Source organism: Microtus oregoni, unplaced genomic scaffold, assembly GCF_018167655.1.
Source record: "Microtus oregoni isolate MIOR12 unplaced genomic scaffold, Mior012 000048F_ref0000485, whole genome shotgun sequence".
In the NCBI taxonomy this organism is placed as follows: Eukaryota; Metazoa; Chordata; class Mammalia; order Rodentia; family Cricetidae; genus Microtus; species Microtus oregoni.
Window position 1 is genome coordinate 14247191 of NW_024543222.1, and position 18344 is coordinate 14265534.

The 18344-nt window shown below is 37.5% G+C and overlaps 1 protein-coding gene across 8 annotated transcripts in view; it reads right to left on the reverse strand.

Annotated features, from left to right (window-relative positions):
- Tanc2 (tetratricopeptide repeat, ankyrin repeat and coiled-coil containing 2) overlaps nt 1–18344 on the reverse strand; it is a 331636-nt gene that overhangs the window by 274139 nt on the left and 39153 nt on the right. For all 8 annotated transcript variants that reach the window (XM_041635617.1, XM_041635621.1, XM_041635620.1 and 5 more), the window contains exon 2: nt 13341–13430. In XM_041635617.1, the coding sequence (XP_041491551.1) occupies nt 13341–13407 (67 nt within the window). In that variant the 5' untranslated portion in view covers nt 13408–13430. The remainder of the gene's footprint in view (nt 1–13340; nt 13431–18344) is intronic.

Here is an 18344-nt window from a genome sequence, read left to right on the forward strand (position 1 = left end):
GAATAACAACCATGTACTGAAAATAAACACAGTAGAAGGAACTTAGTCTTCGATGATCCTACTGAGCTTCAGAATGAACAAACCTATCTGCTATTTCTTCCTACTACTGGAAGTTGTATGAACTTATATAATTCCTTAATGCCACAGTCACTGGGAAGCATGACAGAAAGGCAAGGACAATTATGAGAATATGCCAAGATAAGGCGCTCCTGACCCCAGAGTCTGGTTGAAGCTTTTCTTCACTTGAGAATCAAAAATTCCAACACAAATATTTACTGTAAAGGTTGTTGACATAGAGAAAAATATTTCTTTTATTCAAAAATAATTTCAAAATAAGATGATAAAATAGCAATGAATCATGCCTAAGTACATATGGCCTTTCTCCCTTCCCAACCATAAACCTGTAATTTTTCTAGTGTTCTCATGAGGAATTCCATCCAATCCCCTTAAGCAACCCTAGAGCCCAGGGTTTTATTTTATCAGATTGTAGTCTCACCCACCACACCTCCTCTGGAGCCACCAATACTCTCACTTTTCAAGAAAGAAAGGAAAGGGGGAAAACAGGTTCTTTGCAACCCTTTAAATAAGTGTTTCTCAACCTTCCTAATGCTGCTGCCCTCCAATGCAGTTCCTCACGTTGTGGGGACCCCAACCATAACATTATTTTTGTTGCTATTTCATAATTGTAATTTTGCTATTGTTATTAATCGTAATGTAAATATCTGTGTTTTTCCATGGTCCTGTAAGGGTCATAGGATGTGACCCACAAGTTAAGAACCACTGCTTTAGCTATAAGTCAAGTGTCACTAAGACAGGGTATGTGGTTCTGCTAAGATGCAAGTGCAATCCCTTTGAGAAGCTCACACTCAACAGTGCTCCTTACTCTTTCCCTGAAATCTCTCCCACCCTGAGTATCTTTCTATCAATCCCACATTTAAGTCCAAGCTAAATGTTCTCCTAATAAACTCAAGCTACTCTTCAAACTTGGTCATCCTTAAATTCACTTCTGTGGGGAAATCAAGGAGGCATATTTACCTCAGGGAAGACCCCTAAAGGATAAGGAAACTCCTGCTGGAGGAAGTTCTTGGTGGTATCTCTTATTATAATGTCTCTGAGGTTTTAAGCTGGACTATCTTGTTAATTCTGACTATTTCAATTTCTACAAGAATAAACAAAACTGAGAATTGAGCTTGATGCTAAAATCTTTTACTTCTCAGTTTAAAATCCTGCAGTGGATCCTTTGCAGTGTTAAGAATATAATCACAACTCTTTTCATGGTAAATAAAGTACATCACTAGCTTAAAAGTGATTAACTGTCCATCTTTTTAGCAATTATATAACTCACCTGAGTTCTGAGAATAACAAGGATTCCTATAACCACCATGAGAACCATGCAGTTTCCTACATCCATTTAAGAGAAATGCTGCTTCCTCTGTGTGGGGCCCTAAATCCTATACAGACTTCAAAATTCAATTTATAAGCCAGGACTGATGGTGCAATCCTTCAATTCCAGCTCTTCTGGAAACCAAGAAAGAGGGCAGGCCTGGAACTATAGAATGAGTTCAAGGTCAGTCTGGACTACTTAATTATAGCTTGTTTCAAAATAAAAAGTAAAAATAAATAAGTTTGAGATACGGAGCACTTTTTAGCATGTGTGAAGCCCTAGGTTTATTCTCTAAATTCAGAGAGAAAAGAACAAATTCAATTTGAATTCTCCCCTTCTGCCTTGCCTCTCAACTTGCTATTGGTTTAGAACTCTCTCTTCTCTTCTCTGTTAAATTTTAAGTTCCCCTGCTTGTAGGAACAAACCTGGAGCACAACTCACAAATCCAAAGACAGTGTAAGAACCAAAGACTAAGAAAATTATTAAACAAGATTTGGAGATAGTTCTAAATTGTTTCCATTCTAGCACTGGATGATGTATTTATGAAAAAGCATCTACCACCGCAGAAAATTCTAACAAAAAGACTACGTTAGCATATATAAATTATACAGAACTCTGAGATTCCTTATAATACTTGCATACATGTTCATCATGTATTTTGATCATACTAACGCCCATGTTCCATTTTCTTATCTCTCTTCCATCCTACTTACTCACTCAGTCCTTTACTTTCAAGGCTTTTTCTTTAAGTTTTATTTTATGTGTACATATGGGTGTTTTGCTTGTACATTCGACTGTGCACTACATGCATGCCTGGTGCCCACAGAGGCCAGAAGATAGGGCCAGATCCTCAAGAACTGGAGTTATAGACAATCGCGAGTCACCATGTGAGTGCTGGGACTCAAACCTGTGTCCTCTAGAAGAGCAAACAGTGCTCTTTACCACTCAGTCATCTCTCTAGCCTCCTTACTCCGCATCACCTTTTTATAAACAGTATCTCACTATGGAACCCTGGCTGGCCTGAATCTCACTATCTAGCTCAAGCTGGCCTCAAACTTAGAAATCTGTCTGCCCCTGACTCCCAAATTCTGGGATTAAAAGCAAGCAAAACCATGCTGGACTTTATTATTATTTTTTTAATCTAGACTTTATATGAGAAGTATCTATTACTAGTAAAATCCTTTGTCACTGACTACTTCCTAAGCAATCTTACAATAACTATAAATTTTGCTTACTACAGTCTTTCCTAATCAAAAATACAAGTTCTTCCAATTAAAATCTGTATCGAGCAAATAAGGAAATCATCTCAAAATTTCCACATGTGCATACACATTTCAAGCTAATACAACTATTTAATATAATAATTATATCCAATTTTGATTAAAGAATTTAACATCATTCATAGTAAGTATTTAATAAAATGTATGCCATCTGGGCCCATTAGGTCAAGCCTATAATCAGAGTTACTTGGGAAGTTGAAGCAGAAGGATTAAATACAAGGTCAGCCAGGGCAACAGAGAAGTTCAAGACCAGTCTGAACAACAAAGTAGCATTCCCTGCTACAGAAAGAAAGTAGGAAAAGGGTAATATATAGCTCAGTGGTGCAGGGCTTGCCTAGCATATAGGTGGTCCTAAACTGGATGTCAAAGACCACAATAAACAAAACAAATAAATAACATTTGCTGAATCTGAATCAGCTGTATGACAAGAGGAACAAAAGTATTTTTCCAAGTTTAAATCTTCACATTAAGGATATTTTAATATTATATATTTATGTAAAAACAGCAAAAAAACTTTCATAGAAAAATGTGTTTTATTTACCAAATATTTTAACCACTATTATTTCACTAACAAAATAGCCTACAGACTCTATTAACTAACCTTTTCATGATAAGTTTAAATCATAGAATTGCTATGCCCAAAATGCTACTTTGTCATAAAGAGTATTTTGAGTTAAGGGACTTTGAAAACAGCAAATACAGAAAGTTACTCCTTCATTTTCCTTCCAAAAAGGAGAGAAAATTTTAGTATGAAAGGTGCCTTCTATATACAAAGATAAGAGTAACATTCTTATCACCAGAGATGGGGAGCTGCAATAAAAAGAATCCCATTAAACTAATCCTTATCTTCCCACTTCTTCTCCACCATTAACAGGATTAACCACCCAAGCCCAAACCTTATCACCAGTTTATTCTTCTTCCTCCATCCTTGTATATATACATGCTAGCTCTAACTACTCAGTAGCTGCATTCTTCTATGGTGGCTCTATGTACACACAGATCTCTCTCTCCCTCCTTCCCTCTCCTCCCCCTGTGTGATATTGATACGTTTGTGTACACATGTGTATTTGTTTCGGGGTGGCACATGTGTATGGGAGTGTACATGCATAGATGTGAGAGTGAGTGTGAAGGCCTAAGGCCTTGCTCTAATGCTCTCCACCTTATTCACTGAGACAAGATCTCCAGAGTTTGTTAACTAGTCAGCCTAGCAATAACAGGAAACTCCAGGTTCAATGACAGACTGAGACTCAAGGAAATATGGCAAATAAGAGATAAAGGAGAATGCCTAACATCCCTAACATCCTCCTCTGGCCTCCATGGATGCATGTGTGTGTGCACATCAGAATCAGAATTTGTATAGCAAGATAGATTGCAAAGACTCACAAAAAAATGACTCTAGGTGAGAATCCTCTAAATCTGGGGGAAAGTATGTTAGCCTATTTTATTTAGGGAGTCAAATAAATTCAAAAGAAAAGCAATTGATAGAAACAGGGTGAGGATAAATATGGGACCTGTTTGTAAGTTAGATTTTTTTTTCTTTGTTTCTGGTTTTCTTTAAAGTAATCATGGGTAATGGCGTAAACGAATGCAGACAGATTGTAAAAATATATACAGCTTTAATGGAGAAATAGACTTACAGAACCACCGTTCCTGCGGAGACCAGGAAAGCAGAAGCAAGGGCTGCAAGCATGCTTCAAATTTATAGGCAAACATTAGCTCGAGGCGAACACGCCCCCTAAGGGGTGGGACTTATCCCTACAATCATGAAACTAAAAGTGTCTATTTATAGAAGTGTAATCTAGGGATATTGGAAGACAAGGAGTCTATGATTGCTGTGCATGAAATTTAAAACAAAGCCTAGTGTGTTGGGGCATGCCTGTAATCTCAGTACTCAGGAAACTGAGGCAGGAGAATCTCTACATTTCAAGATCAGTCAGGACTACACAGTGAGTTCAACCCAGCAATGGATACACTGAAATAAAGTTTCAAAATGTTTAAAGTCAGTTTCTTTTCCTTTCTGCGTCTTACCCACTTCTTGGTTTTACCATTAACATTCTGTTAATTATGAGTTCATAAATGGAGGACATATATAGATTTTTACTAAACTTCCTATAAATAAAATAGCAACAATCATGGAACTGCACACTTACTATCACAGCACTTGAGAGAATGTAACAGGAAGACTGACAGTATGAACTCTGTCTTTAAAACCACAGAAGAAAGGAAAGGGAATATGAGACTGAATATGCATGAATATGTATTTGATTACGGATGGCGACCATAGAATAGCACCACAAATTTGCAGAAGCGCAAACCTAAAATCAAAGTTTCTTTTTGTTTTGTGTTTAATTTGAGTCAGGAATGGTGCCATACATCTATAATCCCAGCACTCAGGAAACTGAAGCAAGAGGATGGCAAATTTAGGGCCAATCCACAATGAAAAGAAGCTTTTTAAACTTAAAATATTTAAATTTTTAACAAAAAATTAATATATTCAAGTGAAAACTTTATAGTATTTGAACTATTATTTTAACTTAGTAAAATCACTATCAAAACATGGCATAAAATATACCATAAGAAACAAAATTAAAACTTATTACTTAAATCTCTTCTTAAAACGAGAAACCAAAATCTATTCCTTAAGTAATTGTATTCATTGTATACGCTTAAATTTATTAATATAGAATTGTAAATAGTATATCTGATATATACTTGGATTTGTTTTTTGTTTCTGTTTCTAGCTGTCCTGAAACTCACGAGGTAGAAAAGACTCGCCTTAAACTTACAAAAATCTATCTGCCTCTACCATAGAGTACTGGGATTGAAAGAATATGGAACTATACTGGGCTTATACTTAGGTTTTTTATTTTATTTTATTTTTTATTTTTTTTTTGGTTTTTCGAGACAGGGTTTCTCTGTGGTTTTGGAGCCTGTCCTGGAACTAGCTCTTGTAGACCAGGCTGGTCTCGAACTCACAGAGATCCGCCTGCCTCTGCCTCCCGGGTGCTGGGATTAAAGGCGTGCGCCACCACCGCCCAGCCTTAGGTTTTTTAAATAACTGATCAGTGGCAATAATGCCCAATTAGATCAGTTCAAATGGCTCAACTTAATCTTTTTCGAAAATTTGCTTTTTATCAAGGAATATTTAGCAAGCCATGCTTGCTGATTCTTAAAACTGTCATCCTGCTTTGAAATATGGGCCAAAGCAGAATAGGAAAAAAAATGTCTGGGGTCAGGCAAGTCCTTTTATTTTTAAAATGACTAGAGGGATGGAGCCCACTGACCTCTCATCAGAAAGCTTTCTCTACCTTAGTGCCCGACAAATGCAGTAAAGCCCTAGTGAGGGGAAGCAGGGACAGGTGCCTGCTTCTGGCTGAGGATCTACACAGAACAATCCTCTAAAAACTGTAAGCAGTCATTCACTGCCTTTTGAACTCTACCTATTAGATGGCAAGCAATCAGTCTGACTGACACAGGAAATGACGACACAGTAAACTGTGACCGTTTACAATTGACAAAATAGTTTTGGTTTTAAAGTAACTTGCCTAGGATCACAGTTAGTAAACTGGATTTTGTTTTATGCTAATAAAACTTAATCCTGAAATATTTAAAAAAATAGATGCTGAATTTGGTGATGTCTATTTTTATGTAACTGTAACACTTGGGAGACTGAGGCAGGAGTAATGGTACAAGTCTGAGGCCAGGTAGCTACAAGAGAATCCATTCAATCCTTAAAAACAAATATAATATACGAGCTTGAATTAATCACTTATGAAAGCTTTATCAAAGAACTCCAATTAGCACTAAGAAATTACTGTGCCACTCTCAAGCGCCTTATAAAATTTGAGGACAGGGAGAAACTACTATGGACAGAAATTCATTTACTTTCAATTGTTTTTAAAAATGGGTCACAAAAAGGCTTGTGTTGATAGTGTAAACTCTTACAGAGTTTCCTCTGTCTTCCTTCTCCATCAGCAAAGATGGAAACTGCAAACTCTGTAATTAACAACTATAAAAGCAGAGAGTCAAAAAAATCTTTGGACTAAAATATTACAGTGTGCCATTAAAATAACTTACAGTGTCAAACTGTTTTAGAGTCCTAAGGAAAAATAAACCTAATGTTATAATAAGGATAAATTTAAAATGAGGCCAGAAAATGATTACACTGGTTAAAAAAAATTAATCATATTTCTAGACAGCAATCACTGAATAGTGATCATTGTGAATATTACATCGGCCTGAAACAATGCAATGCAGAAGACAGCCAATCTCCAGCCAGAAACCCCAGAACAAAGGATTTCCTCTGTCCAGTTACTTCCCAACCACTGCAGTAAGCATACTATCCAGACCACTTCCTCATTGTCCTCTGCATCCCTAGGATTACCTCTTTAGCTTTCTCATCATCTCTGAACAGTGAGATTACCATGATCCTTTGCTGTCTTTCTTTCTAGGCATGTCTTGATAAGCTGCCCAGGCTAGCCACTAACTACTGAGCTAAAAAGTTTCCCCTGACTCAGCCTTCTGAATAGCTGTGATTATAATTGTGTGCCACGGTGACCAACTATAGTTTATACATACTGATAACATAGTTATTTTCTTTAAAATGTTATTCACTCACAAAACAAACACTACTAAGCACTTGTTATGTTACAAACAGGATACAAGAGCTGAAATCAGAATGAACTGCCCAAACATGGTGGTACACGTCTTTCCATACTAGCACTTAGAGGCAGTCCAAGGGTCAGTGTGGTCTATATAGCAAGTTCCAAGCCACTCAGGGCTTCATAGTGAGACCCTGTCAAGAGAGAGCCGGGATTGCAGGGCAGGGGTGGGAGTGTCACAAAATGTATGTTCCTAAAATAAAAACATAATAATAGATCAGGAAAAAAGATATATTTAAGATAAAAAGGTATTGCTGTTACAGAGACAAAAAGAGGGAGGGCAAAAGTTAAGGAAGAATGTAAAAATGTAGATCTAGTGGCCAGCAAAGACCTCAATGAGAAGATGACATCTGAGATATGGCCTTAATTAAGGGAGGGACCTAACTAACACCCTAGACATAAGGAACAGTATGCATAAAAAATGATGTAGGAGAAGGCATATGGCTGAAACAGAGTGAAGGGAAGCAAAAAGAATTAGAGGAAATGAAGTCAAAGGCAATTAGTAACACATCTTAAGGAAACATGAACAGCATGAGCTTCTAATCATGCAATATTGGTTTCTTATTTAAAACTGTATTTCACCTGTGTGATAAAAACATGCACTATATGTCACTGAACTACATATACTCCCAGGCAAACTAGCTATAGAATATTAAGCTAAAGATTTCACCTCACACATAAAATGGAGTGGAACTTGCTATACAGATGAAATGAGGTAATATATGTGAAGGTTATCTTTGTTTGTGAAACACAGGTCACTTGTGAATGTAAGGTAACTTATCTAATACATGCTTCACTGAATGCAGTTCTGGCCACATGATCTCTTTACATTCTCTTACAATGAAATACAAATATGGATGAGTAAATGAAAGTATAGAGTAGTATGAAATATTACAGGAATAACAGGAAGCACACATAAATATCTGATCTTTGGGACAATTAAACTATAGTAGAAAAGCATTTCTGAAAACCCACAAACAATACAAAGTATTTCATTGAATTTCACACTGGGAAGACATGGACATGTAATAAACACTCTAGCAGCATGAGCCAAAGAAGGATCACTGTGGCTCAGAGTGAAATATAAGTACAACTCTAATGGCTGAAAAGGATTTTTTTTAAGTGACTCAAATATAAATGGCAAGTCTATTCCAGACAAGGTCAATGTCATGGTTATGGAGAAAACATAAAGTGGAAACTTTCTGAATACTACCCATAGAACACAAGCATAAACAAGCTAGGACAGGCCAGGTCTTGCCAAACTAAGTTTCTAATAGTTCTTTAAAAAAATTGAGTTAGAAACACAACTCAACTCAGGGTAGAAACACAGCTCAATTGCCTAGCATGTGCAAGGCCCTGAGTTTAATCTTTAGTACACACCCCTTCTCAAAAAAAAAGTGTGGCAAGAGTCAATCAGAGAAAAGAGCTTATTTATGCATCAACTCAATTGCTATAAAATCTCAGTTAACATTCATGGTTATGAGAACATCTGTATAATTTCCTTAGAGAAGATATTTTCAAAGAGAAAACAATGTAGAATAATTTACTGATTTATATATATATATATCTTAAGGACAAAATGGGAATGGGGTAAAATACTTTGGTGGTATTTTTGGTGAGAGCAGAAGGAACAATAAGTATTGAAAAAGATGATGTGGTAGTGCTTGTATTATCACTCTGTAGCTCAGAACTAGATTCTAATACCTAAGGAGATCTGCTATAGCGTTCTAAGATGAAAGTTAGTACTTTCTGATAAAATTTAGGACCATGACAGTATTTGCTACAGTATTTACTAAGTCTGAACATGGGTAGAAGACTGATATGCAAAAGTCTCTACCCACTGAGATCAACAGGAATCAGCAAAATTTATAATGTCTGTGTGGACTGTCTGGGTGAATAGGATGAGCAAACACATAAGTGAAAGAATCCGGTTGTGCTCAATAAAACTTTTTTCCTTCTCATATTTTGAGACAGGATCTTAATGTCACCTAGGACGGTCATAAACTCACTAGGTAGGTTACTCAGACTAGCCCTGAATTCCTAATCATCTTGCTTCTTCTTTTTAAGTGATGAGATTATATTATAGATGTATGCCACTACAACACTTGCTAGATTTGGCTTGCAGGTTATGGTTTGCTGACTCTTGTTTAGAAGATGAAGGCCTCCCTATTCAATCATTTTACAAGATTTTTTGCAACTGGAGAGATCTACACAGACACAAGAAACTCACAAAAATCAAGTAAGGCAAGAAAAAAAAATTAAGTCTAAGGGGGGCTGGAGAGATGGCTCAGTGGTTAAGAGCATTGCCTGCTCTTCCAAAGGTCCTGAGTTCAATTCCCAGCAACCACATGGTGGCTCACAACCATCTGTAAAGAGGTCTGGCGCCCTCTTCTGGCCTTCAGGCATACAGACAGAATATTGTATACATAATAAATAAATAAATAAATATTAAAAAAAATTAAATCTAAGCATACCATGTCGAACACTGATGGGCAAAGTGAAGAAAAATAAAATTTTAGCACCTGGGGACAAACAATGAGAATTTTTGTTTCTTCAGAGACAATATAATTCAGTAAGACAATAAAAAAAAAACTATTTCAGTGCTTAATGAAAAAAGAATTTCCCATCTAGTTTGAGACCCAGAGAAAAAGACTTTCAAAGTAAAGGCAAAGTGTAGAGTGGTAGAATGATTATGCTTACTTACTATGCACAAAGCCCTGAGCTAGATTCCCAGAAGGGAGCGGGGAGAAGAGGGGTGAAAATGCCACTAGCTAACCTACAACCGGTCTGGCTCTCTCTGCTTTCTAACCTGCTGGCTATTTAAAGAAGGAGCAGCAGCCTCGTGCTAACACCGCCTGTAATGAGTTGCCCCCACTGCCATGCCTTCATTGAATTCCCTTAGACCATAAACCAGAAAAATGTCTTCCTTCCTGAAGATGCTTCACTCAAGTATTTCACTAAAGCAACTATACAATAAAAATGCCTTAGAGAACTCAAAATACAAATATATAACAAAAATTGAAGGCTCTTACATTGTCTGAGAAAAGGACCAAATTACCAATTAATATAAATTTTTGATAAAACTATGGATTGATATTTGAATCTTGAAAATCACAAGAGAACATTAATTTCAAGATACTAAGGGAAATAAAAATAAAATGGTGTTTTGCTCAATCCAAAAGACAACAAGGAAAAAGAAATAAAAACAAAAGAGCACAGAACAGAAAGGGCAAGTAGAAAAACAAAGCAATGTCTTATATTTAAAACCCGATACATTCCTGACTGAATTAATGTGGACTAATGTGTTTTCATCCTACCCCAACCCCCACCACCAAGGCAGGGTTTCTCTGTGTAACAGCCCTAGCTGTCCTGAAACCAGCTCTTGTAGATCAAGCTGACCTCGAACTCACAGAGATCCGCCTGCCTCTGCCTCCCAAGTGCTGGGATTAAAGGCATGTGCCACCACCGCCCAGCGCTAATGTGTTTTCTTAACACAAACAGAAAACAAAAACCTTTCTGGGATGAATGAAAAGTCAGTCACTATCTATAAATAACAATCATATTATAGTATTCAGTCAGTCACTATCTATAAATAACAATCATAGTAGTATTCAATCATCACTATCTATAAATTAACAATCATATAGTGGTATTCAATCAGTCACTATCTATAAATAACAATCATATAGTAGTATTCAAAGTAAGTGAATGAAATAAATCACATATTGCAAACACTGATCAAGATGTTTGAAGCAGTATATTAATACAAAACAAGGCTAATTTTCAACATGAACTTCTAGAAATAAGAGACGTTCCATAATGGTGAAGGAAGATATAACAATCATAAGTTTGAATTTATCCAACAAGATAGCTTCAAAACATGAAACAAAAACTTTCAGGAACTAGGAGAAATGAACAAATCCCTAATCACAGAATAGTGTTTTACCACTTCCTTCTCAATTGATAATACCTAAGGATATAAAATAATTGAGGACTATCACCAACAAAACTGATATACACTACATACAGAACCTACGTTATTTTTAGGTATATACAGAACATTCACCAAAATTTATCATGTGAATTAAAAAACAAATCTCAATAAATAGCAAAACTATTAAATAATACAGAAAAGACTATCAGATAACAATACAATTAGTCTAGAATCCAACAGTAATATGAGGTATCGTATAAATATATGTTTGATCTCTGTCCTTTTTCCTGGTACTTAGTTCAAAAAACCTCTAGAATTTTCAAAGTGTTTAAATCTTATTTGCTTGTAAGGGGATTACTAGTAGCTGGTGGCTCTTGGACAACCTTAAATGAGAGCTTGATGCCAGGAAATGTGATTAGAAGGTTCTACTCGTCTTGGCCTTTGATTTCTTGGCAGAGGAGTTGAACTGAATCAATCATATATACATAATGAAAACTTCATAAAATCCCAAATGCCTAGGTTCAAAGACTTTTGGGTTGGTAAACACATGGAAGTGTTGCGAGGTGGCAAATTTCAAAAGGATGTGAAAGCTCAAGACTGTTCCCAGTCTTCCACCCTACCCACCTCTTCCAATGAACTGTTTACAAGTCTATACTTTCTTGCAACAAACCAGTCATCTTTTAAATAGCTTGTTTCCTGAGTTCTATGAGCTGTTCCAGCAAATAGACCTGAGGAGAAGGTCTAGGAATCTCCAGTAGATAAACAATCAGAAAGAAGTTGAGGGTAAACTAGGAATCTACCATTGATAACTGGCAGCAAAAGTGGAAGGCATTTTGTGGGACCAAATCCTATGGGTCCTGTGCTTACTCCAGATACAATTACTTTAGCTGAATGGAAAATATCTAGCCAGTATCTACCAAAGAGCTAAAATGAACTGTGGCTACAACTACTGATGTCAGTAAAGTGAGAAACATTTTCCTTTAGTTAGTGTAGTAGTTTCTGTCAAAATAAGAATAACCAGGAAACCAACAAATATTTGGAAATTAGTAAATGTAACTATCTAAAGATTCAAAAAGTCACAATACAAATTACAACATTTGAAATGAGTAATAATGAATAAACTAAGAATGTAAACTTATAAACTAAAGAGAAATGGTTGAAAATATTATAAAATGCAAAAAGGCTATCACCCTTCAATAACATACCCAGTTCCTTTATGTTCAATATCATCTCCCAAAAGTTTTCTTTTATCTAAAATCCCAAATTATCCTGTTCTTAAAAAATAAAAGCAAATACACATACAACTACTACAACAACAAAACCCTTCATAAACTTTAGCACTTATAAAAACACTGAATTCTTTTTGAGACTGTATCTTACTCTGTAGCCAGTGCTAAGCTAGAACTCCTAGGTAGTTAAGACTGACCAGCCTTAAACTCATGAGCCTGCTGCTTCAGCCTCCAGAATGCTGGAATTATATGGGTGAACCATGGCACCTATAATTATATCTCTCTATATAAATCTATGGGGACAGTCCTAACTTTCATGTTTTCTTCCACTAAGAGTATCTATTACTATAATAAACTCTTATGTTAATTTTAGAAATAAATATAGGTCTAGAGTTTTAATAAATAAATGTTCAGAAATATTATTCTCTCATAAAATAGAAATAAGCACTTTTTCCTCACAGTTTTTCTTTAGCACTGTTGCTGATAAATATTCAAGTGTTCCTACCTTCTAATAAAGAATATGGCAGTATATTAAAATATAAATTAAAGGGTGGTGGTGGCACACACCTTTAATCCCAGCACTTGGTAGGCACAGACAGGTGAATCTCTAAGAGTTCAAGGCAAGCCTGATCTACAGAGCGAGTTCCAGGACAAGCACCAAAGCTACAGAGAAACCCAACCCTGCCTCCAAAACCTCACCCCAAAAAGAAAAAGAAAAAAAAAACGTAAACCTTATGTTCGAAATTTAATAAACTGCTTATAAAATCTTGAAGAATGGCGGCAATAGTTCAGATCCATAAGGCGGTCTGTACTTTTAAACTATTACAGAATAAGTGTACGGTAGTCACTTACCACTTGACCTGTTTTTCCGACTTGATTTCCCACCAGTAAGAAGCATCTTGAGACTATTCCGAAACATGGTTGTGCTCTTTTAATATAAAACTATAAAAGAAAATAAGAAAAATAAGTTTAACAAGACATTTTTCCATTCAAAATACTTGTAAGTTTAATTTTAAAAGCATATCAACAAATATCTGTGTATATAGCTACACCTTTTCCTTTTTCTTCTTTCTATCTCTCTTTCCAACGCCAGCCAGAATATAATTGTGCTTTTTCTGTTACTTTGGGCTTCACTCTTTCTCTAAAGCTCCCTTCTTGGCCATCTAGCTTGTCCACTGTTTGGTTCCACACTAGTTTGACTCAAACTACATGCTTTCTCCACCACCTTTCTTCTCCATTCTCCTCCTCCAGGAAGTTGCCAAGATTTACAGCTTGCCTGTCCTGGGGGTTTTCTTTTAAACTCTAATAAAGCTATCTTCCACGCTTCTGTCTGAGTGCAGTCTTAAATTTTATTATTAATGAGACTAAGAAGCTCAATAGGGGACCCCAATTTCCCCAGTATCTTATGGCAACCATGAATAGAATCCTCAAAATTTCTAGTAACAACAGCACTAAGATTCACAGAAATAATTAGGTAGCTATAAATACATCCTACATTTCATTCGACTCTCCAATTCTAGAACAATTTCCCTGTCTCCCCCCCCCCCATACTTCCTTCCCCAACACACACACACACACACACACACACACACACACACACACACAAATTTACAAAACTACATATCCCCCATTGACAAGCCTGCCCAGTGCAATTAAGACAGAGCACGAGAAGACTCACACACTGGACAGGGAGGAGAAAACACAGGCCAGCTAGGTGCCTTGTGGTGCCATAAATTGGGTATTATTATGAAGGCTCAGCAGTTAAGACCACTGGCTGTTCTTCTAGGCTGGGTTCAATTCCAGCAACCACAAAGTGGCTCACAACCATCCATAATGAGATCTGGTACCCTCCTGAAGAAGAGACCTGGTCAGTTGTCCTCATTAACTTAGACCATGAAATCCAATATGGACAACTTCAGCAGAACCACTACATAAAGGCTGTCCATGCACGCAGCTAAAATAATATATGGTGGAGTATGGCAGAGAGAGAGAGAGAGAGAGAGAGAGAGAGAGAGAGAGAGAGAGAGGGAGGGAGAGGGGGGGGGAAGGTTCATGATTGGTTCATGTCCTGTGGAGAGAGGATATCTGATGAGGTGAAGAAGTAAGGTGTAGGTGGGTCTGCTTGCCATCTGGTGCCATGGTTATGTCTGGGCCTGGACTGCTGCCAAGACCATGTCTAGGTCTGTGGCCCTACCATAACTATGGTCTCTGTTGATGTCCATGGCTCCTGTTACCACAGAAGGCTGAGAGGATAGGCTGCACAGAGCTGGCCCCATTCCTCACTGGCTGTTGTACTAGGGAGAACTAGTACTCAGAACAGGTCCTGTTGAGGGAAAGGAGCCTGCATTTCATTCCAGCCGCCCTGCTAGCTTACACCCGAAATAATCACACAAAAACTGTATTCATTTAAACACTATCTGGCCCATTATCTCCAGCCCCTTATTGGCTAACTCTTACATATTAGTTTAACCCATCTCCATTAATGTGCATCGCCACTTGACTGTGGCTTACCGGCATGAGTCTAACCAGTGTCCATCTCGGGCAGGAGAACCATGGTGTCTGCCATACTGCCCTTCTTCCCAGCATCCAGTTCTGTCTACTCCACCTATCTAAGTTCTGCCCTATCAAAAGGCCAAGGCAAATTTCTTTATTCAACCAATGAAAGCAACACAAATACAGAGGGACCTTCTACACCATTTCCCCTTTTCTGTTTAAACAAAAAAGAAAGGCTTTCATTTTAACATAGTAAAATTACATATAACAAAACAGTTATCAATCAAGAATTATAGTCAATATTTATATCTATTTTATCTTTTATCATAACTAAGGAAAACTATAACTATCCATTCTTCAACTCCATCAAAGACTCCAGAAGGATATGATATTACCTAAGTAAACAAGAAGTAAGCCACTTACAAAACTCTAGAAAAGACAGAGACATTTTGCTGCCTGTACAGTCACCCAAAGTTTTTCTGTACCATTGGGGCATCCATCTTTGACCTTCAGGCCCATAGTATCCAGCAGACATTTCCATGAAGCAGGAAAATTCAAAGACATTTCAGTCACTTTCTTCTGCATCCTGCAGAATGTCTCGTAGACTCTTTCATAGATCAGGAACCCTGAAGGACTATCTCACCTTTAGGCAAGTTCAGTAGTCCTCTCTGCGGGTTCTTCATGTCCAGTTTATGCAACAGTCCAGGCAAGAGCAGTTCCTTGCCCAAATGGCTAACCAACTATATAAGGAGCCTCTTCGATGCCCATTTTCCTCTTGAAGTAGATTGGTGCTGCTAGGAGCAAATGTGTCTCATTGTCATGAAAACCCCTAAGTTATTAAAACATTTTAAATGCCATATTCTGTAGTCTTTGAAAGATATGAAGAATGCCTATCTAACTGAAATATATCTCTATATATCTAGAAAATCTAACTAACATGACTACAAGCTTGACTATTATTGATGATTATACATTAACAACCTATATTTCCTAATTATAAATTACATTTCTAAATGAACTACACAATCACAATACCTTAATCAAGAACAGAAATATATATACATAACAAAATTGACCTTAAACTTATATCAATAAATAAAGATTTATACCAATGCAAATTATTCGTATCTATATCAAGGCCCTGCACCTCTCCTGAGCAGCACAGTAGAACTGACCCTACTGACAGAGGCACAAGTGAACCAGCCCTAAAAACATGAGTATCAGCGATCAAGCCCCATCCAGCATCTACCATAGGTGGGATGGGCAAGGGATAGAAGCTCCCCTATTTGTCACCTGTGGCAGATAAGAGAGCTGGCCATTCCTTTCACCAGCATCACACCTGGACAACACAGTAAAGCTGGCCCCAAGGGTATGAGAGCAGGAGAACTGGTACTGTCCATTGCTGCTTACTGCATAGGGTGAGCTAGTTGGGGCAGTGCTGGAGGGCTCACCACTGGGTGGTGAGGATGAGGGAGAGCTGGCAGGCTGACCAACCCAGCAACCAACCAGACCCAGGTTTGGCCCATCCCAACACCCACCACCTCTATGATCTTCTGGAGTATGTATCCTGCAGACCCAAAGCTGCAGGATCTCCATGACACAGAATAGCATATCCAAGAGAAGTCACATTGAGTATCTATAGGGTAGCAGAAACCATAGGCCTCAAACCAAAGCAATGACTCATTGCATGTAAAGATGTATGGACTAAAAGGTATACTGTGTGACAGCTTCCACTACGAGATTTTTTTTTCTTTTCTTTGAAATTTTATCTTGGGGGTAGGTTGCAAGGACAGAGGGCATATATAGAGAGATGGGGAGATGAATGGAATCAAGATGCATAATGTGAAATCTACAAAGAATCATTATAAAATTAAACTAGAAAAAAACTGAAATCGTACACACACATATTAAAGCAACACTAAATAAACTCATCAGATTGTATTTTTAAATTTATATGTGCATATATATGTAACCATGATAAATAAAGAATAAGAGGCAATGAAAGAGAGAAGGAGTGGGCAAGAATTGTCGAGGAGTTGGAGAAGACAGGGAGAGGTGAAAGTGACATAAAAATAGAGAGATGGCTCAGTGGTTAAGAGCATTGCCTGCTCTTCCAAAGGTCCTGAGTTCAATTCCCGGCAACCACGTGGTGGCTCACAACCATCTGTAAAGAGGTCTGGTGCCCTCTTCTGGCCTGCAGACATGCATACAGACAGAATATTGTATACATAATAAATAAATACTTTAAAAAAAATGGTACTTACCATTTGGAAATCACAAAAGTTTTTAAAAGTTATTACAAAGGTCCTCTTTTATCATAAGTTATCTCTTAACATGCAAAATGTAAAAACACTTCTCCTCCATGGTAGTGATGAACTCTCTCCTCTGAACTATTAGCCACAACAAATCCTTCTATTTAAAGAAAAAAAAGCCAGAATTATCCACCACCCCCAAAGACTGCTGATGCTCATGAACCAGAACCTCTCTTCTCTGTACTGCTCTAGACAAAGAAAAACCCCATTGTGCTTTCATTACACCCCCTAATATTATTTGCAAGAACTCTGATTTTTAAAAAATCATTTGAATCTGGGACCTCCAAGGGAGTAGGCAGGAACCAGAAATCTCTGTGGGTCCAGGCATGGGTCTGGAAGTTGGTCTGGCACAGCAAAAGGAATAGGCAAGTCCAAGTGTGAGTCTGGGACCTTTGAGGGAGTAAGCCTGAGCCAGGACCTCTGCGATTCTGGGAGCACCCGAGCCTGGGAACTCTGAGGCAGTAGACAGGAACCAGAGACCTTTGCAAGACCAACTCCAAGCCAGGGACCCCTGGAGGAGTGGATCCAGACCAGGATTTACAGAAACAGGTCAAAGCCCATAACCTAGACCAAAGAAGGCCTGAGACAGCAAACTCCAAGGGGGCAGAACAAAGCCCAGGAGCAAAGAGCTATCTCCAGGTTTAAGGAGTAACAAATGGGGTAGCTAGAACTGCGGCACTGACTGTACCACGAGGAAAAACCATCTGAACTTTGGACTCACTGGCACCTAGAAGATTAATCAACAGAATCTCAGATAACCCTAACCACACCTATTAGAGGAAAAGATGAGTAGAAAAGATAAGATCACATGCAACACAACAAAGAGCAGCACAATACCAGTAAAACCTAAAGACCCTACAAAAGCAAGACCTGAAAAACCAAATATGGATGAAGCAGAAATTGATCTAAAAAATAACTTCAAGAAAATGTTTGAAACTCTTAAAGTGAAAATGAGAAATTCCCTTAAAGAAATGGAGGAAAAGACAAACAAAAAATTGGAAAACATCAGCAAATCCCTTAAAGAAAACCAAGAAAAAGAAATCAAACATAT